This window comes from Vidua macroura, chromosome 4 (assembly GCF_024509145.1).
Source record: "Vidua macroura isolate BioBank_ID:100142 chromosome 4, ASM2450914v1, whole genome shotgun sequence".
Taxonomy (NCBI): Eukaryota; Metazoa; Chordata; class Aves; order Passeriformes; family Viduidae; genus Vidua; species Vidua macroura.
In genome coordinates, this window is record NC_071574.1 from 64337557 (window position 1) to 64363248 (window position 25692).

The following is a 25692-nucleotide window of genomic DNA, read 5'->3' on the forward strand; positions in this document are numbered from 1 at the left end:
TAGAGGCATCCTCATAACTTGATTTGTCAGTCCACCACATTTGCATCTCTTCAGATCTTACCTATCAAAAATTCTTCAGCCAAAGAAACATGAACACACCCTGGCTTCATGATCAGAGACCATCTAGGAGACTACAACACTAATCACACAGCCTGACAGATATGAAGATTTATGCTGGTGACTCACTTGCAGTCTTGCCCCATCTCTCCCCTTTCTCAGGAGATGCCAAAGTAAGAGAACATTGTATTAGGATAAAAAAAAATCCTGAGTGCAATGTATTCAGGAATTATCTGAAATTCAGCTTTTTCTTTGAGCTGACTTCTCCTCCCTGAACAGAGCACAGAGAGTCTACAAGAACATGACCTCTGCATTCCATGCAGCATAAGCAAGCAGGATACAGACACAACATAGCAGAGGACATTCAGGTCTCAAGCACATAGTGATATAGTATGTGGCTTGATAATTCAGCAGAATCCTACACCTCCCTGTGGCCACTCAGGGCAAAAAAAAAAGATTCCTCAAGTACTTCTGTACATAAAGAGTACATCTGGACCACTTCGTTCTTTTATCACCTTTGTCAAGAGTTACTTAAACTCCAAAGAGGCTCTACAAGCCTTTGACTTTAATGGAAACAAACAAAGTAAAAGTGTGCATGTGAGCTGGCTGCTTAACTCATAGGATTTTTTCTGCAAATAACTGTCAGTCATTTGGAAATCCCAAAACCAAATGTGATGACCTTTATATAACCAGTGCAAAGAGTGTATGTCCATGTGCATGTGGATACAAATCCAACAGAAAAATACAATAATCTCTTTGTAGATTCTATTATTCATATAAGCACCTTAATTGCTGACTGACTCTCACAGGAAACATTTTCTTTCTAGTTTTGGTAGGCAGAACTAGATTGCAAGGGAAGGAAGAAGTCTGAGGGTCCTTGCAAAAAACATCAAGTGAGATGAATGAGTAGGTAGGGCTTAACTAAAGTATACATAAAAGCAAGTGATTACATTTCTTTTTTACTTTCTTGAGAAAACTGAGAAATTCACTACTGGAAATTACATATCTCAGTCATGTGTTGGAACTGGTTTGGTGCACAGGCATTTAGAAGGCAAGGAATGTGTGGTATGCACAGCGTAATACCATGCAGCTGTTCACCAGACTGAAGGGCTCACTCAGCTCTCTCCATGGGCTATGAGACTTGGTGAAAAGCAGCTTCCAACCACTTGCACGAGACTGAAACACTCAGCCAGTCCTCTGTGGCAGTCAGCAGTAAAGCATTGCACAGTCCCTCAGATATTCAGGACAAGCTGCCAATTCCATAAAACTTCCAAGTACTACTTAATCTTGCCAATGTTGATTTTAACTGATCACATTAAAAAAGCAAACCCATGGGCAAACACACTTTAAAAATGGACAATAGCCAAAAATTACTTCAATCTCTGTAGTGTGTGTGAAAGCAGAGAAGAAGAGTCAGTTCTTTCCCATTAATTACTACTCCTAACAGGTGCCAGGCAATACTGGAGCCTAGAAGCCTTTCAGCTGCAGAACAGGCAGGAACCACAGCAGCTCACTCCATGGCAATCAGCATGTACATCCCAACCCTGGCCTTGAGCAGCCCCCTTCAGAGGGGATCTCACACTGCTCTTCTCTGTGCGGAATATGACAGAGTATTCCTATTATTGCCAACTAAGGTATGGGCATGACAACTAGAAATAGGTAGAGAGAATGTTGGTTGCCTGCAGTAGGCCTAAGTAGGAGACAGCAAAGAATATCTGTATATAAACAGAAGTTTTAATCTGTGCAACCCAGGATTTTTCCAAAAATTCCAGATTTTGCCCCAGTTTAACCACCTCTACTACTTCTAAATTTCAAATAAATGCAGAAGAAGAAACAAGGAAGGAAAGAAGGAAGGAAGTACCAAATTTTATCAAAACACCAAAATGATCACAGAAATATTCCTGCTTATCCTGCAATTAGCATTTGTTCTTTCAAAGGGCACTAAGGGTCTTTCACAAGTTCCTTTCTTCAAGGAGATGCTGTCAGAAAATATGAGGCAGCTTTAAACCAGGCTCTGGCAGCTAATCCTGAAGCACTTGAACATTGGAGAGCATAATTCTCGTGGTGTTAATGTGCCCTTTTATTACCCTACTTGAATTTTTTCACACTGACCTCCAAGTGAAGATTCTCCTGGCAACTGATCATTTTAACTGGTGCACACAAATTGAGCTGGGAACTTGGGAAAGGGAGAGGCTCTTTTTTTCCAGCCTGTTCCTCCATGTAAACCTCTCAACTGACTGCTAGGCCAAGACACCAGCTTTTTTTGCAAACAGTGTGTGACTAAGATTCAGCTACAGAGAGAACAAAATTTTGGCCCAGAAAAGAACTTATTTGCAGCTTTCAGAAGCAGAAAAAATACTTTTTTAAATCTCTAGCAGTACAATTGTGATGATAAGAGCAAGAGGAGTTCAGAATGTCAATGTTCTTCTTCCTATTTATGAATAAACTTGTGTGAACCATCTTGAAAACGTACCTAGATTTAATGTTTGAAATCTCAGCATTATCTCAGATGATTTCCCTCTTCCTGGATTGAGTACCAAAGCCTTTGGATTTGAATTAAATCTGTACTAAGCAACAGAACATAATGAAGCGTTTTATCTTTACAAAAACTTTTGTGAGGAAGCAAGAAACAGAAAGCTAAAACAAATTCATATCCTTTTAGACCTCAGTTCTACCACAGACATACCCAAAAAAGCTTGGCTTCAGTTTGATGCTTCATGTCTTTTATTATGGAGAGGCAACCAAACCACAAGATTATTGGTTCCTTCTAATTTGGTATTTATTACAGTGATATAGAAACCTTAAATTCACTAATCCTCTGCATTCAGAGCTCCACAGGATCAATGTGAGGAAAGATATGGTTTAACCTGTAGGAAAGTAACATTAATAATAGAGTCTGCATAATATTATATTACACTCACATGACAGGGTAACGGAGAGTGCTTTTGTTTAGGAATTAAAACAACTTCTGTAATAACAGATCCATTTTTTTTCCTGAACACTACTTGTTTGCCTCAAGAATTCCAGAGGACTGAGGTAAAAGATATCTGAAGAAAGATGGTCTTTCTCTTTACCAACACACTTCTGCCAAGAATAACCAGAGTTCTATTTTTCTTTAGGTTCTATTTTCAAAAACTTTTCTTATAGTGGCAATATAAAATCAAGTGTTTAGACTAAACACATATTTAAATGTTGTTATGCCTGCGGATATGTTTGACTGCTTAGTAAAGGGCAACAACTCCTTTAACAAGATCAGCTTGAATTTGTAAAGAGTTTCCAACCGTGGCAGGCTATTTTGTACCAAATTGACTATGCTGTTCTTCTCTCTGAATGCACACAGGCAGGAGAAAGGCAAATATCTTTTCATGGCAACTGAAAGGTCTCAGCTATCAACACACACATTTCTTAAGAATGATCCACAAGATAGTGGGACCTTTTCCAAAGCACCTTTCTAATTCTGTTCACTTGTAACCTTAAAAAATAATTTCATATTTTTAAAAGCATGCACACAGGAGAGCTACTGATGACCCCCTGTTTCTCACCAGAAACTAGCAGGTTCCATCACCTACAGTTCCTTATTTCACAGAATCATTGAGGCTGGAAAGGATCCTAACATAATCAAGTCCAACATTTGATTGGACACCACCATGTCAACTAAGTGCCATGTCTAGTCATTTCTTAAACACCTTCAGGGATGCTGATTTCACCACCTTTCCAGGCATCTCATTTCAATGCTTGACAATCCTTCCTGTGTACAAATTCCTCTCAAAGCCCAACCTAAACCTCCCCTGGCACAGCCTGAGGCCACTTCCTCTCATCATGTCCCTTGCTGCCTGGGAGAAGAGACAAATCCCCACCTGGCCACACCCTCCTGTCAGGTCAGAAAGAGGTCAGGAATTTGGGTTTCCAATCCATCGAAGTATAGCAATCAGAATTTACATGCAGAGCAACAGTAAGCAAGTCCCAGGAAGAATATACCTGGGTTTGGATCAACTCTGGATTTGGATCAACTCTTCTAATTTTTCAGTTTGTTCATCGAAAAAAGTATGCAAGTCAAACAGCTTCACATCCAAACTGGCAATCTGCATACCCAGCTGTGCTTACAGATCATCAATTCAGCATGGCTTTAAACTCTGCTTATGAAATTAAAACCTTTATTAATATAAACCTAATGATATGTTCTTATACCTGTGCATTAACTATCCTTTTCAGATCTTGTATACCTTTTATCTGAAGTGAGAATTTGAGAAGCCCTAAATTGGCCATTGGAACAAGAGATTTGTCTCCATATAAAGGTGTATCTTAGCTACTCGGCTATGGAAATTAACCTCAACTTGCATTCTTTCATTTTAACCCCAAAAATCACATGGCTCCACCCCATTGTTACAAAGGTGGCAATAGGGAAGGGACCAGAGAGTTGTTCAAATTTTAAGGAGTAAAAAGTCCCCTATGGGATTTTGAAATCAGCATTTATAAAATGAGAACATTGATGCTGCCTGAACCTCAAAGCTCCATATGCCTTTCCCCTCAGCAAACAACAAAATAATTAACCACAATTTAATAAGCTGACCATTAAGCCATTTTACCTTATCTCTTGCATAACACAAGCCATAAAATTTCATTACCTTATTTTTGCTCAGCATTCAATAGCAGCTTTTGACTAAACATCTTCTGGAGAGCCACAGGGCAATTTTTAGCCAGGACTGTACACAGCCACATCTCTCTTGAACACCAGGGTTGAAGCCTGCAGAAATCTACTCAGAACAGATCCTCTGATAAGAGGCTGCCTGTTTGACAAAGTAGCACAGCTGGTTCTGCAGTCTCCACTTGGAATGAGAGTGCATTTACATTTCTGCAAAAGGCATCAAGCAACATTTAGTGGACAGGTTCTATTTGTACTTACAGAAGCCGCACCTGGTGCCCCCTTCAAAGATGAATCCGTTCGGGATAGCCCCGTAGCGACGCAGATCCGAGAGCTTCCATTGCCCCATGACACTGGGAGGAAGGTCTTTCACCAGGACAAGGATGTCATTGCAGAAATGCAGGGTAGCAGGCCCACTCTCCAGTTTTGTGCCCGGGGCTACAAAGACTTGAAATCTATGAACTATCAAATAAGGAAAAAAAATTACTACAGAATATACAAGTATTATGTAAGTCACTCTGTTCAGCTGTGGTACTTGGACCAAACCCTTCTCAAATCATGAGACTCTGGCATAAACATCTGCATGGAGCCCAGACAGCCACATATAAGTAGCTGTAAGGCCATTACTCCCTATTATGCCAGTTTAAAATTGGAAAAAATCCACCATATCTTGGCCTAATGCTACAAATTATTAAAGTTGCAATGTTACACTAATTTATCCTAAATCCTCCAGGCTAATCCCTATCTCAGTTTAGTGAATCATCCAGCCTCGACTTCACTTACCTCTTCCATCCTTGCATCATTACACGTGTTGCTCTCTGTCTCTTCCTCCAACCTGTGTCTCTCCTTTCCCACATGCATGCACAAAAATAAAATGGTGCTCAAGGAGCCCAAAAGCCAAGGCTCAAAGAACTAAACAAATCTATCACTGACTCATCTGCAACCTTTAATAAACTGCTTCACTTCCTCCCTAGCAGTAAAATGAGGAAAATTGCATTTTCCACCTTTGTGGCTCTTTCATGAGTTAGTGATGGTAGATGCCAAGACATTTTAAATTACTAGGAAGCTAAGTGATTTATAAGTAAAAAACACTTTTAGATGTCAGTTAATTTTTTCATATTTCACATCCTGAATTTTAAGAGTGGAGAAAGAAAAAGAAACACCTATCTCATTCAAGTTTACAAAATCCAGGTTCAAATCCCAATTCCAGTATCATCTAATTGCACTATCCTTACCTAAAGTAATTGTTCTAGGCTGGTCTCCCATTTTACTCTTCCAGGGCTATTGCATTCTGAATAATAAGTTATTGGGATCAGTTCAAGGGCTTAAATCTCAGTGTTTCAAAGGGAGCAATTTAAGTGAGCAAGCAATGATTCTCGAACAATTGTTTTGACCTCCACTACTGCTCTAGTTTCTTTCATGTTGTGATTCGAGCCAAAAAAAAAAAAAAAACACAACCAACAAACAAAACAAAAACAAAAATCCCTCAACAAATTAAAAAAAAAAAAAACAAAAAAAACAAACAACATCTGTCTTGGTAGAGAGAAGCATCAAGACTCTTATATTTCCAGGAGGAGGTTTTTGGTGGCGTTTACCAAGAAGTAACATAGATTTCATTTTTGGTTATGCATCAAAGATTACACAAACAGCTCCCTGCCTATGAAATCTACTGGGTAACTTCCAGGTACTCTCAGCTCTTTCATCAGCTCTTCCCTGTTTCTTGCCCATGCCTCTTGAAGCATCACAAATTTCATCTGGGTCTGAGTCTTGCTTCTCATCTAACTGCTTGCTGTATTCTTAGTCACGATCCGAGCTGTAAGCCAACTCCTCATCTATGACATGCATTTGCTAAGTTCCCTGAGGCTCCAGCAGAATTAGCCACAAAGTCATTCGAGTGAAATGTGCAAGGAGACAGAGATAGATCTAACTAACCACAGCTCTGCTTACAGCTCTGCCAGTAGCACTGCTAGGGAACAAATCAATAGTCACACCATGTCCCCTTTTGGGCACGCAGTTGTTACGCAACCTACTTAAACATAAGCTATCAAGAAGACAGCAAAACCATCGTGATCAATAATGCTCAGAAAGCAATCTTTAATGTCATTTGCACTCCTCTGCTCAGTTAACTCTGCCCAGTATTTTGCTGGCAATTAAACCATGGGAGAAGCAGCATCAGGATTCTTTCTCCTTCATAACTGAGGAATGAAGCCCACTCTTCACACAATCAATTGCAAGTTACAACAGATGCTGAAAACAAAAAGCTCAGCACAAGTTCTAGACCACTGTCAAAATACAGCACACCCAAATCTGAACAAAGCCAAAGTAAAAAGAAAAGCATATTTGAAAATAAAGTTTTTGCATACGCTGCTTTCTTGGTAAATTGGAATTTTTTCAAAATTCTCCCCAGCCTTTGACTTCTCTTACTCTATAAAAAAAAAATTGTGAAGACACAGAGCTGAGTATATCCCTGAACAAAAGGTACTCCTTAAATCCATCGCTTTCTTCAGCCCATCTTTTCCTTTTCACAGCTATGCACTGACCTGCAGTACACTAACTTCTCAAAATGAGTTGTGAGCCCAAGCACATTCCAGGAATTGCATCCCCTCATCTGCTAAAAACTGAGAGAAAACACTTGGAACTCCAGTGTGAACGCCTCCATTCTGTGGTCCTCATTCAAGAAGAGTGTCAGCTCCTTTCACTTTTTTTTTTTGCTTCCCAGACTCTGAGGTCATCTCTCCCTAACCTATTTTTATCATCCAGCCACCTTATTTTCACAAGGCACACAAAGGCACCCTTACTACACTTTAAGAAAAAACACCAGTCCCCATCCTCTCTTCATCTACATCTTCTCTCTTTTCTATTTCTGTCTACTCAAACTAGATGCACTTTGACTTTGTTCTCCTAATTGAACACTCACTGAAAGATAAAATTCTGAAAAGAAATTTCAGTGCTTTGGTTTATTCTCCTGCCCTAAGATTGTTTGCAATTAACTTTATACAAATTATTGCCAGTTCAACCAATTACACTCGTTTTCACTCTTTGCTGTTTTTACATGTCCTCCAACCCCAACCATAACCCTCACACCCAGACTGAAATCACTCCAGCACTACATCAGTGCAAGATCATAAAAAACAGACCTACTCTGTTGTATTCAGGTACTCCTTCAGTTTTTAGGACAAGTCTATGCTATATATAGATTCCAAACATAGTTTAAAAAAAAAAAAAGAAAAAAAAAAAAAGACTATAGAGCTGTATGATCAAAGTGCACCAACCACTCCAGCTATTCATGCTTGTATTGTTCAGCAACCCCTCTAACCTTTCCTGTTATGCAAGGTTTTGTATTTGATAGCCCTGGGGGGTATATTCACACATCTCACTTCTCATAGTCCTACATATTTTTACTTTAAAATTCCCAGGCCATCTTTCTACATATGTACTGCAAAGGAACGAGCCCACAAATCCAACAGATGGCAGAGCATATGTAACAAATGATAAAGATTGCTAATGTGTGTCTCCCACACACCTACCCTCCTTCCCTAGTTATGACTAAACAAACATAAGACAGATACTATGGATTACCAACATTATCACTCTTTGTTCACCAGGGTACATTTTAGAGCTGCTAACCAAGAAAATAAAACAGGAGGAAAGAGAAAGGGGAAGTTACCTGGGAAGAATGTGTCTGATGACACTCCTTAGTGCAAAAAGTCTCTTTCTGAAATAGCACACGAGCAGCAATGAGAATTATCAGTGCAACACCCAGTAAGCAGCTCAGCAACCTGGGCATGAACTGGCAAAGCTCTACTCAGGACTTTGCATCTCTTAATGTAGGCTACCCCTGAGTCCTTTTGCCAGAATCCCTGAGTCAGTTGTAGGACCAGAAGCAGAAGTTTGATCACTTTTGTTTCAAAGCTACACACCATCAGTGTCAAAATCAAAACCACAAGTTAAGAGCTGTCATAGTGATCCATCAGTACAGGGTGGTACTGTAGCCAAAACCTATTGGAAGGGATACCTGCTTTACATCTAAGGGGGAGAACAGTTTGTCCACTCTCAAATGAGTGACAATCTTGTCCTGAACTGTACTGTTTTATTTGCATTTTAGCTTCACTTTTCTTTGGTTTTTTACCCTGTGGGAGAAAAAAGAAAAAAAAAAAACCAACAACAAAACAACAGAAGAAAACAGTGTGAGAAGACAAAGGTTACCTTCCCCCAGACTGTAGCGTATTCGCACATCCCACGCGTACATCGTTTCCTTGTTCTCGAATCCCAGCATCACCACTTGGGACAGACAGATGATTGCGAGCGTGTGATTCAGGCCCTCATAGCAGAGCCCAGGATCCAAGCCACAGATGTCTTCTAAGGTCATGCTGCTCCTCTCCTTATGCCCTTTTGCTCGTTCAGATTTATCTTTGTACACCAGCATGAGCAAACAGTCTAAAAGGAGCAAAACTGTCAGAGATGATGATGCAGAGAACAGACCATAACAAACTTCTCAGCACTCTGCTGCAATACAAAGGGGCTTTAGACAACTGCAGGATCACCTCTATAAAGTCAATGTAGAACTCTGATTTCTTTTCCCAGCCCACCCCCAGGTAGTTTACAGTCCTTGTTTTCAGGAAGCAAACACTGAAGGCGTCTTTTAAGGGTTAAATTGCAGGCTCAAAAATAAGGAGGTCAGTAATAAATCTTCCCTATTTTATTCAAAGTCCAGTGGCATTTCAGATCCTCTCCTGAGTCCGGCGGGGACTGACTCGTTAATTCTGAGCATTAGGAGCTATGCTAGGAAAGCTATCCACATTACAGACTCTAAAGACTGAGAGGCTATTGTCTGTATTTTCATTAGAACATACAAATAAAGTTCTTACAGTAGCTCACAGATTACCCAACCACTAAATGGCAAGCAGACTGCGCTGCAAGATTGTTCCTGTCGGCTCAGGTTTCCCAGTTAAATGCTACACAGAAGCCATGGCTAAAAGTCATTATGTGCCACACCTTTTATTATTTATTTTTTAGTGTTTGCTTGTGTCACCAGTTGTTATTAACCACTTCCCAGAGGTGTTTATTACACAGTAACTATGCAATGGAAGAAACCAATTCGAGTGCCACAACCCCATGGGGAAAGCAAGCATTTCATAAGCAAACCCAAAAGGAAAGGGGAGTGACCTCTCCCACCTTTAGCATTTATGACAACAGCAGCCCTCTTTCCCCCACATTCATTTCCTGTCACACAGCACTCAGATGTAGATGAAATTAATGGTCAATATCAAAGTTGCAACATCCACAGCTTAAGTTGAGCTATGAACCACAAAAGACAAAGACCATGGTGCTCCCAGCCCTGCTGAGGTGCCCTGCAGCTCTCAGCTGGGCAAGGGACTGGCAAAATCTCCATCCACAGAGATGAAAAATGACTGAAAGACTGAACTGTCTGCAAACTAATGCAGAGCTTTGCATGGATTCCCAATTGTCTTTGTGCACCTGTTAGCAAAAACAGCTGCAACCACGGTATTTGAACATTCTGCAATACAGTTGCGGGTCTGAGGAACGGCTGTGGTTTACATACCAAGAAAAGCAATTCACCAGGGGCTTTTTTAGTAAACCTGGCTAATTTAGCTGGAATAAAAATAGTATTTTTGAGGAATAAGCTACATTATCAGTCAGGCTCCACCATCTACAGCCTTCAAAGCTGGCTTACAACAGAAACTCGGGCCCATGTTCACAGGTCTATGTACTAGCCCTGTGACCAACAGATGCCCTTTCACACAGGGAGGTTTCACAGATTTAGATGAAATACAGGTATTTAAAACACTAAAATATTACTGTAATGACTCAGGTAACAAAGAATTACTGAGAAGCTTTCAGTCTTTCTAGCAAGAGCCAAGAAGGGCTGCCATAATCCATTCTGCAGCACTGCAGATTCACGTTTTCCAAGTGTGGGCAACATTTAGCCCTGGAAAGATATACTTTTGGGCCCAAATGTTTTCCCTCTTGGGAACAGATGGGGAAACCTGAAGCCTACTTTTCCCTCTGCAGCAGTAAAACATCAGCTCTGTGTAACGCTTTCAATTTCCCCTTCAGAAGCATGGAAAAGATCTTTTTTTTTTTTTTCTTCCTTAATTCAAAATGTCATTTTATTTTTAAATTGAAGTGATATTTTCTGTCAAAACACTGATCAAAAATAACTACCGAACTTACAATGTCAGGGTTTTTTTGATGGTGTTTTTTTTTTTTTTTTACAGCCAGCCTGAAGAAGTAAGTTCACCCCAGAAAAATTTAAAAAAAAAAAAAAAAGCGCATTTTGAACGGGCACCAAATCCAATGCCTGTGCCTTGGGAAGTCACTTCTCCCGTTGTTTTTAGGGAGCGCAGGAGCTCGCCCCGAGGCCGGACGCGGCTCCCGAGCAGCGCCGCTCTGGGATGGCCCCGCCGAGGGCTCTGCGGGCACTCGCCCCGGGGAGCCGGGCAAGCTCCGGGGCCCCGAGCCCCGTCCCCACCGCCGGGCCCCTCTTACCTGCCACCGGGGAGGGCTTGCGCAGCACCAGCCACCTGCTCTTCCACTGCAACGAGAGGCAAAGGGACAGGGTTAGCCGGGGCCGCGCAGGGGAGAGCGGGCTCTCTCCCCTCCGGGCAAGGGGCGGCGGTCGGGGACCCCCGCGGGCCGAAGGGGCGCCGGGAGCGGGGACCTTTTTTCCGTCTCTCAACTTGACGTGACCCTCCACCACCACGGAATCCGTCATCTTCAGTCATGATTCCGGACAGCTGCGCCGGCTCGCTGCGCCCGCCCCGCGCTCCGGCCGCCCGAGGGGTCACTTCCAAAATAGCTTTATTAGGGCCCCGCGCGGGCGGGCGGCCAGCGCGGCCCTGCCCGGCCCCCGACCTGCCGCCCGGGGAAAGGGGGTCTGCGGACCGCCTCAGTGAATCTTTGTTCACCTGTTTTACTTCTGGGTTGCGGGGGATCATGGCTTTTTTTTTTTTTTTTTTTTTTTTAAATTCTTTTTACCCCCAGGGTTTCAGAGCGCGAGGCGCGGGCCGGGGCACTCCGGAGCGCCGCGGATCCGCTCCGGGCGCGACCCCCGCCCCGATCCGGCTCCGGACTTTGCCGCTGACCGCAGGGACTGCCCCGCGCCCGGGCGGTCGCAAAGCCCGCACTGGATTTACTTCGTGGAGCGGGGCCCGCCTCTGGCCGGCCAAAACGCCCCCTTCCCGCACCTTCCTTACAATGCCCAATTTTCATTTTTCAAAAGTATAATTACAGCTCTCCTTGGCTCCCAAAAGACACTGCCAACTACCCCAGATAAAAATACTCCTCTCACTTTTTTTTTTCCCCTCTTTGCAATGCAACTGTCACGAGATAACAACCCGCTTACACCAAACCAGAAACAGCTACAATTAATAGAATAAGATGTGTTAATGATGTCCTCAGATTTATTTCCACGAGCAATGGACTAATTAGAGTCCATTATTCCAAAAATACTCCTGCTGCATCTTATTTGATGGTAATTAGTTCTTCAGCTTTTTTAAACAGCACTACAGCACATTTTTCTTTCAGTAGCATAATAGAAGGGGTTTTTTTAGATGTTTGCATTTATTTCTTCCCTTTAAATCGGTCAGTTTGCATGGAATAACATACAATTTAATAAAACTATCTTTTAAGTGTGTTTCATAATGAATTAGGGAAGTGTTTGTTCAACTGGCTTTGCATTCAAATTCAGTTTCAAAATAGAGTTAGGAAAAATATCAGATAAAATTTCACTAGTACATTTGAGTTTGATTTTCATTTTAACCAAGGCAATAATCACTTAAAGGGGGTGAAAAATATGGAGAATTAGTTTCCATGGGGCACTGCTCAACAGAAAGGCAGGAGGCAGATGCTGGAGTGCCTCATAGGAATGTGACTGATGTCAGGACATCTCATAATCTGGACATCTCCTTGCCATCCCTACTCTGTGCTTGTAATATTGTGCTAGTCACCTCACAGCTGAGGCTCAAATGATTTTCATTTAGTTCCACCAAGCCAGTGCAGTCACAGTGGATAAACAGGCTGCTTTGAAAGCCACAAATTAATTTTAATGAATTCGAAGTATTCAAAGTAGTATCAGCTGGAGATCTGTCATTTAGATCTTTGAAGGCAGAAAACAGACCATTCAATATCTTTTTTCAAAGTGTGTAATTTGTACTGGTGTTGCTGTGTACTGATAGAAGCAGCATAGATTTTAAAAACAGGACAGCTAAAAATCTCTACACAAATTGTCAGAAACACCAGTCTAACACCTTTCCTATCAGCCACCTTCTTTACTGCAAGAGAAGACCAAGAGAGTATATACAACACAAATCTGCAAGATCAAAACTGTGCACAATGTGGATAGATTTAATTTCAAAGTGAAGCTGAAGTCACAGAACAGATACAGACATTCAGAATGGCTTCATCTTTGAGTGGAAACCTGTTCCTGACTAGTCCCTTCCAAAGACAAGCAAATAGTTCCTTCCTGCTGATGCAGTGCTTGTCTCAGCAGCAGGTACAGTTGGTCCTGTCACATGGTCATATATATTCATTTTAGGGCATTAAGCAAGCCAGACTCATACTGCAAATGGCCAGGGAAGTAGAGCCCCACAAGAGTCTTCAGCTTGTTTTGAAATCAAGATCCCGGAGGTGGATATCAGTTTTTCAAGCTAGCATTTAGTGCCTCAGAAAAACAAACTAAAGACTTTAATCCTGGGACTCACAGTATCAATAGCTGAAAAACATACGCAGGTGCTTACATCTGCCTACTGGGAATGTGTGTGACACTTGCATTAAACTGGGAGCACCACCAGCTGCAATTGACCCTTACGGAGAGATTTTATGATGCCTTCCAGCACAAAGTGTTATTTCATCTTTCTACCAGCTCTCAGCCTCTAGATCAGCCCGCAGAGGGATTCAAAGATCTTACTGTAACTTTATACATGAGAGACTAAATTCAAGAAACAGGGTAAATGCTTTTATTAGACAGTTTACATCATTTATCTAGATTAGAATTGTTGTATATTTGTACTTTCACAGATGCAGGTTTTGGTTATTTTTCCTTAAAAATTTTCTTTTAATTGCAGATAACATTCACCACTACTAAGAAACCCACGAGGACACTGCAAACAAAAACCACATCTGAATATCTAGGGACCACTTTAAAGTTCTATTACTTTAAAAAACAACTTTGCTTGAAAAACTTAAGAGAGTTCATAAATGTTCACTGCCAGGGGAGAAATAGATTTCACATCAACACCTAAATATACACATCTAACATAGGTAAAGGTCTCCTGTAATAGAAAAAAAAAAAAAGAATTTTCCATTATTTGTAATAATTTTTCTGTTTAATCATTTTCTGCCTGTTTTTGCTAATACAGCTGAGTCCACAGCCTCTAAACAGCTGTATAGTGTAATAATTGCTTTGGTTGTTGCCATAACAATTCTATAGACCATGACAGTAAAGCCTGTGGTTTATGATATCACCAAATCCCTAAGGAAAATGTCAAGCTGCACCCCAGCCATCCAGTTGAAAAATTTGTTACAAGAAACCTCCTTTTTGAATTATCTAAATAGTTGAACAACTTGTTAGTACAAAACCTAAGACATCTTCAAAACACTGTCAAATTAAAGAAACGTTTAGGGATTTATCAGCAAGGTGAAGTATTTCCATTGCTATCCGCAGGGCAAGGAGCAGATCAAGTCTGCAAAAGGTCCTGGCTGTATCAACCTAAATCTGCTGCTCCATCTTCCAACATTTTTCAGGAAGACTTTTAGCTCTCGGGAGGTGTTGCATTAACCTTGCTGGAAAATTGCACACCAGATTCAGCAGAGCTCTGAGGCACGTTCCTGATTTTACGTCAGTGGAACACAGAAACATGTTTATATAAAAATATGCTTGCGTGTTTGGTTGAAACAAAACCTAAACCCTCTGGTTTCTTTCCCCAGACCTGTTGTTCCAGTTAGCTGAGGAGCAGCTTTACCGATGTTGTTCTCTTGGTGTCTCTTGTCCTGAGCTTCAAGAGATCATTTCTCAGGGAGAGGGAATTTCATTTTTGATTCTCCTGTTTATTTTTTCATTTCAACTGAGAATACAAGGACAATATTGTTGCAGGTTGGTTTGGGGGATGACAGCTCCACCAGAAACTGCAAAACACATCAAATCCCTTTTTAGGTAATCCACCAAGCAGACAGAGAGCTGTAGATTTTTGTGCACTGTCTTGATATGTTGGAGATTTTTTTATTAAGACAAATAAAGGCAGTCATGTGTGTTGAGCAATCCACAGCCCTTGAATGCTAGATCAAGGCTGCTGACATCAGGTGGAGCAGGGCTGCTTTTGGTGGTCTGGCTTGGAACTGCTAAGAATTACCATGAGACTTTTCATATCAGCTTATAATAAAATATTTATGCCACTTTAAATAAAACCAAAAGAATCCTGAACCCTGCTTCAAATGTTAGTGTATTTAACTATTCAACTAGCTTTTCGGGGGGCTATTTTCTCATTAATCCATTTTACATAGTTTGTCACTCTTGTGTATACTCCAGGTTTGTTGACTCTGCCACAGCCATCTCCCCAGCTGATAATTCCATAGAGGTAAGAGATGTCATTTTCCTCACAAGCCAGAGGTCCACCAGAATCTCCCTGTATCAAAAGTAAGCAAAGTAAGCAAAGGTTATCTAATTTGATAGAAAGCAGTCAGAAGATGAGTTAGGGAAAATCCTAAAATAGGAATGTTGGCACATGAGATTTAAACTAAACTTAAAAAAAAAAAAAAAAAAAAAAAAAAAAAAAAAAAAAAAAAAAGCAGTTTACTGAAGTTTCATTATAGAAAGTGTTTTTAGTCATATAATGGTGGGTTTTTAAAATTATGCATTAACAAAAGTATCAAAATACCAGATTTTGTTTAAAAATGTGAAATTTTTAGATTCAGACAGCTACTGAAAAGCATGGTTGATTAGGTAATTTTCAATGGAAATGAACAAGCCTATGAGGCTTGGCACTGTGTTGTAATATCAGCACTGCATAGGGGGTTACATGGGAGCATTTGGACAGTTTCTTGATGCAGTTTACTGCAACTTTCAGAGATTATGAGAGCTTTCAAAGAAAGGTGTTGCATACAGCCACACTTTGTGACTGTGGGATACTGTAATTTTATGTGGCATGTGGGGTTTTGCATGTGTTTGAATTTGCTATTGAGTATTTACTTTGTCATTAAACCATAAACCAAAAAGCAGCCCAAACTACTCTACAGCAAGGGTTAATTTTGAACATTTCTACTTATTTTAAACCTTGAAAACACTCAGGACAGGGGTTGTTGTTGTTGTTGTTATTATTATTGTTACTCATAGATTGACTTTCTAGAGAAATTAAAATGTTAGAAATTAAAAATGTGACTTAGTAAATGGTACTGGTAAAAGCAGCCATCACACTAGTTATTTGAGATCAAGGAGAATTTTTTTTCCTATCTCAAAAGAAAATTCCTTGAGAGCAAAATACCTAGGAAAATTGTGTTGCCTTCATACTGAAGATTTCTGTGATAAGTGAGGGACATCAGATGAAGTCTTGCTTGTTTGCGTATTTTTCATAATTTGTCTAATTGATTGCAATTTTGGCATCAGTGCACTGATTAAATGAAAAAAGTTTCCAAGAAAATCTTTTTTAAATAATCAAGGAAAACACATTGTCTGTTTGAGGTTTCTTGGTCTTGGAATATTTTTTATACAAAACAGATGGTTTACAGGTTAATATCTTAAGTGTACATTAATGTACATTAAGAAAACCCAGAGGTCAGCTACATCTGTTGTTACATTAAGAGGTCTGCGTTGTTTCTCCTCAGACCTCACTACAAGTATGACAATAGGGAAAAATGAATTATTGATTCACTAATAATGATTTCATGTCACGAGCACTGTTCTTCAGCAACATCTGTGACTCAAAATCACTGTTTCTCAGACCTTGTAATTCTCTCCAGACCACTTGTCTTTGTGCAACTACATTCTTTGCCCCTCCACTTTCTTTTCTTCTCATTCCCAATTCCTGTTTTTCCAGGGCTGGGAGAGAGAATCAGCTGTAATGCTGTCTCCTGTATTTGCACTCCCTGGGAAAGGCAAGGGGAGCTGGGTAGTTTCCACCTCTCTGGCTCATGTGAACCTTTGCAGCCTCAGCCTCAGCTCTGGCCTTGAGCCATTGCTGGCTGCTGCCATTGCACTCTTGCCACCTTTCTTTGGATATGTTTATGACCACTATGGGGCTTCTAGCACGCAGTATACATGATATTATTTCCTGCACTTGCACTGCCAGCTATTAGCTAGGTGCTGCCTTTTCACAAATTTATGTTAATAGAGCAAAACCCTCCTCCTTCAAAATGAGCTGTAGATGAAATCTGAAGTTTTATGTAAGGAATAATCTGATCCTTCATTTTAAGAAGTCTCATCTATCACCACAACAATTCTGCATCCTTATTCAGAGCCGAGGTGTGACATAACTGAAAGTAGTAAGAGCATGAGGTCATTCCATGAAAGACTGAGGTTACATAACACAGTTTCCAATTGACTGACATTCTACACCATTCAGTCACATCCACTATAGAAACCTCAGCTCTTTGCTCCAAGCCTCACCACTGCTCCTCACCTCCCACCCAGGTGTCCTTATTTTCCCTCAGTCAAGAGGTAGCAGCTCTGGGATTTGTCCCCACTGAGGTTCATGCTGGTTTTCCTGCTGGCACATCCCTGCCAGCTGGGCAGAAATCCATTGCCACCACCTGCAGGCTCAGCCAGGACCAGAGCAACACACTCTCCAGTGCACAGCCACTGCCTTAGGTGAAGGTAGCAGGAATATAATACCCTGGAGCCCTTCTATAGAGCTTAACTGACATTGAACATGATAAAAAATGAAGGTGGAAGCATAAGGTTCTTTTCTTTAGGAACATTTCTTTTCTTTAGGAACACTATAAAATCAAAAGTAAGAATTGTAACACTGCAACATTTCATGACCAAAATACATTTCTATCACCTGCCTAGAGATGACCCAGCATTACCTGACAAGCATCAGATTTGCTATCAAAGTAGCCAGCACAGAACATATTTTCTGTGAGTTCTGTTCCATAAATTTCAGGACTTCTGCACTTCTCCTCTGGAATAAGTGGAACCAGTGTTTCTTGCAGGACATCTGAATAACCAGATATATCTTTAAAAAAATCCCAGAAAGGAAAAGAAAGTCATTTTTATAGAATGACAAGAGCATAACAGGAAAACACAAGGCACAATACAACACATTTAATACATGTAACACATAATAAACATATTTAACACCTCTCAGTAATATTCACATTATGGACATCTTTAAAATAAAATAATTTTTATAGTGATCACTTTCTGATCCTCCAGTCTGACTCCATAAAATAAAAATATTGCAATGTCCAGCCATTAATCTATTTTGGCTTCTGTCATTTTCTAGAGACTCAGGAACAGTACCCCAGGACTCCTGTCCTTACCTCTTTCCAGATATGATAATAAATCATCCATTTTTCAAAGACTACATTACTTCGTTTTGTCTTTAGACTACACATTTAGACTGGGATATTTGCTCATACTTTGTCACCAAAATGTGGCAGCCAGCTCCTCAATCCTTCTCATCTACCTACACAGGTCTTTGCTATCTCAACATTGAAGCAGCATGGTCCAGCCTCATAATCCTGAAAATCCTCCTCCGAAAGGATGGGATTATTTTTTCCACCTTTCTCAAGCTGGAGAAGTCTACCTGGCCTTCTCCTATCAATGTTTTCAAAGTTTCTTGATGGTGAAGTTAAAAATCTCTATCTGGAGAAATCCAGGGAAGGATTCACTTTACTAAAATTCCAGGTGTTGGCACTCCAACGAGCTACTTTCTCCCCTCCCAGTCCACTGAGATCTAGCTAGCTCATAGCTCATTCCATCCTGAAATTGGTGCAAACATTTGGTCAAAGGAACCACACTCCAAATTCCAAGGCCTGTAAAGGAAGTTCAGTATGACTATTTCAGATATAAATGTTGTAAACTCCAAAGGTGGGTGAAAAGAATCCCACCCGAAGTCCCTCGCAAAACATTTTACCAAACTCTCAGTTGTATAACGTGTGCCTGAGCATTATGTTCTCATTATCATCATTTTTTTCTATGAACACCAGCTCTTGTTTTACTCACTCTCATGCTTGTGTCCCCATCCAGAAATGTGACATTTCAACTGGTCAGGGAAAACAGTGTTACTTTCTGGCAGGCAGATGGGCTGAACAAACTGGGACTTGACAGCACAACGTTGGCCATTCTTCTTCAGCTTAATCAAAGCTGCAGAACAGAAAATAGAGGAGGAAGAAAGTGACTGTTCCCTTTCTTTAATGGGATTGGCAGTAATGGGTCTCAGATACAAATTTAATTATCCCCTAAGCCTCTCTTAATTAAGATATTTCAATCAAAGACAGACAGACTCATCTCAACAGCACCTGATTTCACAGCAAATTGAAGGCTGAAACATTCAGCTACTCCCCTTGTGGGAATATTTATTTTATGCTATGCTCACTGAGCAGATTTTGCTTCACTGCCTCTGTAGAGAAGGGGGAAGATAGAAAATACATGTGTCTCCTCCCACCTTATAGTTAAATAACAGTGACATATCCCCAACTTTCAGCTGAAATAAGTGGGATGTGCAAATACTCATTGCTTCTGAAAGCCTGGCCACTGGCCTAATTCCAATTCCATTTAAAAAATTAATTACTCCAAGAGCTGGTGTATTTCGTGTCCTGTTAATACTGAGTTCAGCGAAATTCAAGATCTTTAAAATTAAGGAATAAGACCTTGAGACATTTCACAACCAAGCTTCTTGAAGCTGCAAAATATTACATAACCTACATAATCTTTACTAACCAGTCATGGGGTTGAAAACTGTGTAAATACATAACTGTGCAGCATCATGAGATTGATACTGAAAGATTTCAAAAATTGGTTCCCTATTTCATTTGGCTGTAAAGCAGCAAAGGGGGCGTTGTACTGGGTGGAACAAGGGCAGCATCTTGGTTTGGCCACACCACTCAAAGAGAACAGAGCTGAGGTAATGTGGACACACCTGTTAAACCTTCTCATCAGGCCTTTAGGAAGCTCAAAGTTTTGTGAGCACAACGGTGTGGAAACCAAGTGACCTTACTGGATAGTCTTATTTCTCTACCAGCTAGTTTTTGGCCTTAGTGGAACATAGAAGCAGAATCTCACAGCCTGAGAAGCCCACACAAACCTTGCTCCCACACTTCCTTACCTTGCTCCTCTTCCCCATTAACTCTGCCTGCTTCTGAATCCCTCAAATTTCCTAGCAAACACTCATGTGATAGTTGTTTCCTTTAGAAAAGTATTTTCAGCAGGACAAAATTCTTCTGTTGCATCAGTAGAAATCACTGACTGGACAGAACACCTGCATCTTCCCCCCTTCCTGCTTTCTTGTTTATTTTTGGAATTGGGCTTTTGTTAGGCACTCTGTGTTCAGCTCTCCCTAGATTTGGACATAGCACACTGATGAGGCATGCCTACCTAATTTCAGAGTAATTAAAAAAGCTATGAGATCTCAAAGCATCATGGGTGGTTTTCACTAGGATACTTCAGAGCAGAGAAATGTCTCAAATCCAGTTTGTCTCCTTGTATGCTGTGACAGAGCTCCCACCAGCACAGAACTTAAATGCTTTTTGCTATATAGTAGAAAATACTCACCATCTGTGACCCAAAAAAAAAAAAAAAAAAAAGCCAGTACATGCCTGACCTAAAATATTCCCAATGTCAGGCTATTAAATAGTCTCACAGACAAAGTGAGCATCAAGCTCACACAGCTTGATGCCCTGGAGTGATGTGACAACTTTCACAAGAGCAGATCAGAAAATAAGTAAGTTGCTGCTCCGTTGTCATTCTGACTAATATTATAAGGTCAGTCAGAAGGGCATTTAACTTCTGACTGATAAGACAGCTGATTTTTAAATCTATCTCAGTGTAAAAAATGATTCTGAGTACCACGGGTTTTCAGAGCAGATGGGGTTATTACATTCATCTAGTCAGATCCTTTTTACAATACAACAATAGAATTTTGCCAAGAATCCTGCATCAAGCCTACAGTTTCTGGTTCAGTTGAAAAAATACTGAAGTGATGATGAATCTGCCACACATCTAGGTAAGTTGCTCCAAAGGCTAATTATCATAATTATTTAAAATTTGCAATTTATTTTTCATCTGACTTTGTCTAGCCTTCAGATGCTGTTATAACTCTGGTAGAACTAAGAACCCTGTGCATTCAAAAGCCTCTCCTAGTATCTATGATTTTTCCACTCTAAAGGCAGTTTCTAACAGACCATCTAAATTTGAAACTAGGTCGAATAAATGGAAAATAAAACTGTCTGAAGAAAAATACTCACCAATATCATGTTCAGTAGGATTGAACACAGAATACTGAGGATGCAAGATGTATTTCTCTATTTCAAATGTCTGTGTTACATCAGTTGTTTTATTAAATATTTGTTGACCCAGAACTACTCGAATGGTGGATTTTAGTGGACTGCAATGCAAAAGAGAGAGTTCGGTGACTAGCAGGACAAATGCAGCTGATTTTCCAGTGACTGGGTATCCTATGAACCTTTATAACCTCAGCCTCCCACCATGTCCATTGTTTACCCTCTCATAATGCCTTTAGCTATTTCCCAGGCTTCCTGCCTACAGAGGGCAAGGAAAAAGATGTTACAGTGAGACCCAGGCTCTGTGGGTCCTGATTAGCCTAATTAAAGGCTGCTGCTTCTTAAAAGAAGGAAAAGGCCAGCACAGGTACTGCTGCCCAGCTGCTGCTTGGCTAACAAGCATCTTTGAGGGGTGTAAACACTTCTAGAAACTTAACTGAGTCAATTTAAACTCAGCATTGCCAATGATTTCAAAAACTGCTCAGAAAGAAATGAGGGATCAAAAAATGAATCAGTAGAGGATATCTCGTTTCTCTGGGAAAACGGTCTCCTGAAAAAAATTACAGGCATGGGCCAGGATTTAAAGGTGCTGCCACATTGATAATTCAGGAACATCTGGGAAGCTTCCACCGAGAAGATATCGCCAGTTCTGAGATTTGCTTATCTATGTTAAATCTGTTGTCCAGAATCAAAAGCAACCTGGTGAAGTCCCAAAAGCACGTGGATTTAATGGGAAACTTCACGTCCAGAGGAGAACACAGTATTTGCAATTCACACCATCTTTTCCAACTATCAGTTTTTCACTTTAAGAAGACCACAGTCCTCTGATATCCAGTGTCCTAGGAAAGAAAACTAATAAGAATGAGTATAGCAACTGGGAAGTAAGGGACATTTGGGAATAATCAGGAAGTGTTTAGGAAAGTCAATATATTCTCTAGCTTTGAAAGCAACAGAATTCATATTTCACTCTTGTTCTAAAACCAATTCAAACTGCATAAGTCTACAATGAATTAAGTTAGCAAGTTTCTTCAACATTGGATCACTCCTGTGTTTTGTTACCCAGGGCAGGAGAAGAAAATATCTGGTGTCACACATCATGCACAGACACAAAATGGTTTGCATCTTTGCAGTTTCCCTGGTTGCATTTCTGTGCCCATCAGGTATGAAAGCACCAAAGAACCTCCCCCAGAACTACTGTACTGAGTGCACAGCAATGACCAGCAGCCATGGACTCAGAGGAAAGAGATTCTGGGCAATTGCAATGCAGAGAGACAGCAGCAACCCTGCCACAAGAACTATGCTAAAGGTTAACAAAGGAAAGGACAAAGTGTATTCTATATTACCAAAATACAAGAAGACAATAAAATGTTCTTCTATCAATATGTAAGGCCATGATTTTCTCAGAATTTTTGCACTAGTAAATCAACCTCCTTGAAAATCAAATTTTGGGCCTGTAAACCAGTGGAAGATCACTTTCTGGAAGAGTGTTTAGAATAATTTTAGAAGCACTGAATGGTTCTACTAGAACTTACAGATGGTTCATTCAGGAAAAGAAATAAAACAGGAGGGGTTACAGAAAAGAAAAAAGAAACAATTGAGCTGCACAGGTATCTATTGTCGCCTAGTGGAAAACAGTTGGAATTGTGACTACCAGAGGTACTAAACAAACAGAAGAGCACAAATTACAATGCAGTAATTATGGAAAATCTGTACGTACCAAACAACCAGCTGGAAGTGGGTGGAAATGTCCTGAACAGCTGCCAAAGTTAGTAGCTATTTCACAACATTTGAAAAACAAATGCATTGTGGCTTGAGCTCCAAATGCTTCAGTACAGCATTCACAGTGGTATTATTAGCTCTACAAGCTATCAGTGTCTATATTCTGGCAAAAGGTTTTCTGTTTCTCTTGGCTTCTTTACTATGCAAAGGAACAATGGGTATCAAATGATGTAATATTTTTCCCTTTAATATGATCAAACTGAAATCAGGAAAGTGTTGAACATTTGTAGAAAATTAAGTACATAGAATAAAGTAAGGGCATCCTATAATCAATATTTTCTCCAGTGTTCCATAGGAGAAAAAAAAAATCTCTCAAGAAAACGAGCTTCAGAAGTTTGACAATTTAGTTCTTCCATGTGGCTTTTTGTGAAGCTCAGCCTACTCTGTTTGTGTCAACCAACGGTAATTTATTGTCTCCAATAAATCATTGCTTGGCTGTCTCAGCCTTTCTGAACAAAACACAGCAGTGAGCATAGTCATCTCTGTTATATCTCAAAACAGGCATAAACACTCAGAAAGGTAACCAAGAAGAAGAGAAATACTTCTGTTCCCCTGCAGGTTCCTGCACACACGATGCCCCATTCTGTGTGCTGCTTCACCCTACCTTATTCCTTTAATCAGGATGTTTAGATTCTTTGAGACTCCTTAAGGAACAAGATAAGGGCTTATGAGATTATAGTAGTCCAAACCATTTTTTGGATCATTAAGAGTATTCAAATTGCCAGAAATTCCTTTTGACACATTGGTCTTTTATAATCTCATCTTATTTCTTGTCTCAGTTCAGATTTGTTGTGAAGGCCCACTGTCACACTAAGGGGTGAGCTTACCTGTTAGCAAAGCAGTGTGCTGCTGACACAACCCAGCAGGTCTGAACCAGGCTTCCCCCACAGAAACTCTCTCCAATATATATAGCTGCTGTCCAGGGGTGAGATCCAGGCAGAGATGAAGACCCCCCAACAATCCTAGGTCTCACAAAACTTCTTTTTTTATGTCTTCTTCCACATGGTCTTTTGGTGCTTGCAGAGCTATCTACTTTGTCTGGAACTAGTGGCCTCCTTTCCCTGCTTGCTGAGATAAAAAGGGATATGGCTTCAGACTACCAGAATCTTTATGTTTTGGAATTAAACACCATCTCTCATACATCTTCAGGATGTAGACCTCTCATTGCTCACAGAGGCCCACTCCCTTTTCTGGGCCTGTAATTCCCAGGGTGATGATAATTTTTACCAAAACATCAGTCATTTCTGGTACTTTGCATGTTCTAGCAGAAAATTTGGGGATATTGGGATGGTTGTGACCAAAACAGTAGTATGACACTGCTGCTATTTCAGGACAAGAATCACAGATTGTATCACAACTCCAAAAAAATGCAAAAGAAGCCTGTTGTTTACTGGAAACAGTAAAATATTCAACGAAGTAATGGGAACAGTAAAACATTCAAAATTACACAGTAAAACCTTGTTGTAGTATCAATAAATCTTCATTCATTCATCCCATGGATTTTAAGAAAGCCTTTACATACCACAACTTGGAATGTCACAATACTCCCATGACAAACTGTTGTCCTTCATGATGTAACACCAGGGCTTATCATCATCATCTGGGTTTCTGGTTAATTCAGAGGAAGAGGGAATTACAAGCATTAACCACACTGTTGTTCCAAGCTTCTGAAAAGTTTTCTGCTTTTTCCTCTTGCACCATGCAGAGCACTGACAGGGCTCTCAGATTTTGAGCCATCTGACAAAGTACTCACCTACAAGGGTGAGCAGATTTTCAATATAATTGTTCATCTTAAAACTAACCAAGACTAAGGTTCGCTAGGACCTGAAATACAGACATAACTGAACACCTGTAAAACTTGCCTACAAGTATTTGGATGCATGAGCACGTTCACAGCGTTTAACTACAGCCCACACTGAAGTGCTTTCACAGGTATCAGCTCAGCTATTTTCAGAAGTAAATCTCATGGGAGAGATTCTTGTTTTAGGTTATTTTTTAGGCAAGGAAATTCCAATACAGGTAGAATCATAGAAAATCCATAACAAGAACTGCTAGCAAAAATGAATTTGCAAATCTCAGATTCACATTCCCGGGAGAGTCTGTGGAAATTAAAGACTATTTCAAGAAAATATTGTATTCCTCAAAAAGGTTGGGGAAAAAAAATGAGTAATGGAAACTGTTTTGCCCTTTATTACCTTGGTGTTAAACACATTTTGGTTTGATTCCATTAGGGTTTCTCTGTGGTACAGCCTATTTTTTATCAATGCATTATAAGTAATGAGAAATCTGCCCAGTTTACACCTCCAAGAATATAGGGAGACTTTATTGACCAAGAAGAATAGACAAGGTAGTTCAGAGCTCCAGATAAGCAGTAATTCTAATTTCAGTTGGATTTATCACAAGCACTAACTGTTATTGTAAGGTTCTTCGATTATTTTTTTCTTTTTCAATCTGACTGCTCATCAGAAAAAGATTAGAGCACTTTCAAATTCTCAGAACTGAAGAAGCAACACAGGTTGAGTCATCTTCCGCCAACGTTTCTAAATTAGACTATTTGAAGAAGAAGATATCTGCAGGATTATATAGTACAGCAGAGATATCCCCAGAAATTGTAACAAGCTGACAAAAAAAGTGAAAAGCTTTTTTTCTCAGCTCTACAGAACATGAACACATCAGCTCCTACACCATTTTGTTCTCTGCATTTCAAATCTGAAAGTGAATATCGGGCATAAGTAATGCAAATCAAAGGGCTCAAGTTT

At 40.2% G+C, this 25692-nt stretch overlaps 2 protein-coding genes across 3 annotated transcripts in view; both read right to left on the reverse strand.

The window, feature by feature from the left end:
- The window catches only part of DOK7 (docking protein 7), a 57062-nt gene extending 45627 nt beyond the window's left edge, over positions 1-11435 (reverse strand). The window contains exons 1-4 of one of the 2 annotated variants that reach the window (XM_053975651.1): positions 11382-11435; positions 11210-11255; positions 8906-9136; positions 4961-5161 (exon numbers count right to left, since the gene is read on the reverse strand). In XM_053975651.1, the coding sequence (XP_053831626.1) occupies positions 4961-5161; positions 8906-9136; positions 11210-11255; positions 11382-11435 (532 nt within the window). Of the gene's footprint in view, positions 1-4960; positions 5162-8905; positions 9137-11209 lie in introns of both variants that reach the window. The other variant, XM_053975650.1, reaches the window with a different exon arrangement.
- Positions 11436-13654: 2219 nt separating this feature from the next.
- The window catches only part of HGFAC (HGF activator), a 40018-nt gene continuing 27980 nt past the window's right edge, over positions 13655-25692 (reverse strand). The window contains exons 9-14 of the mRNA XM_053975616.1: positions 24456-24541; positions 23761-24001; positions 21119-21258; positions 18879-19019; positions 17738-17886; positions 13655-15342 (exon numbers count right to left, since the gene is read on the reverse strand). Of these exons, the coding sequence (XP_053831591.1) occupies positions 15172-15342; positions 17738-17886; positions 18879-19019; positions 21119-21258; positions 23761-24001; positions 24456-24541 (928 nt within the window). The 3' untranslated portion in view covers positions 13655-15171. The remainder of the gene's footprint in view (positions 15343-17737; positions 17887-18878; positions 19020-21118; positions 21259-23760; positions 24002-24455; positions 24542-25692) is intronic.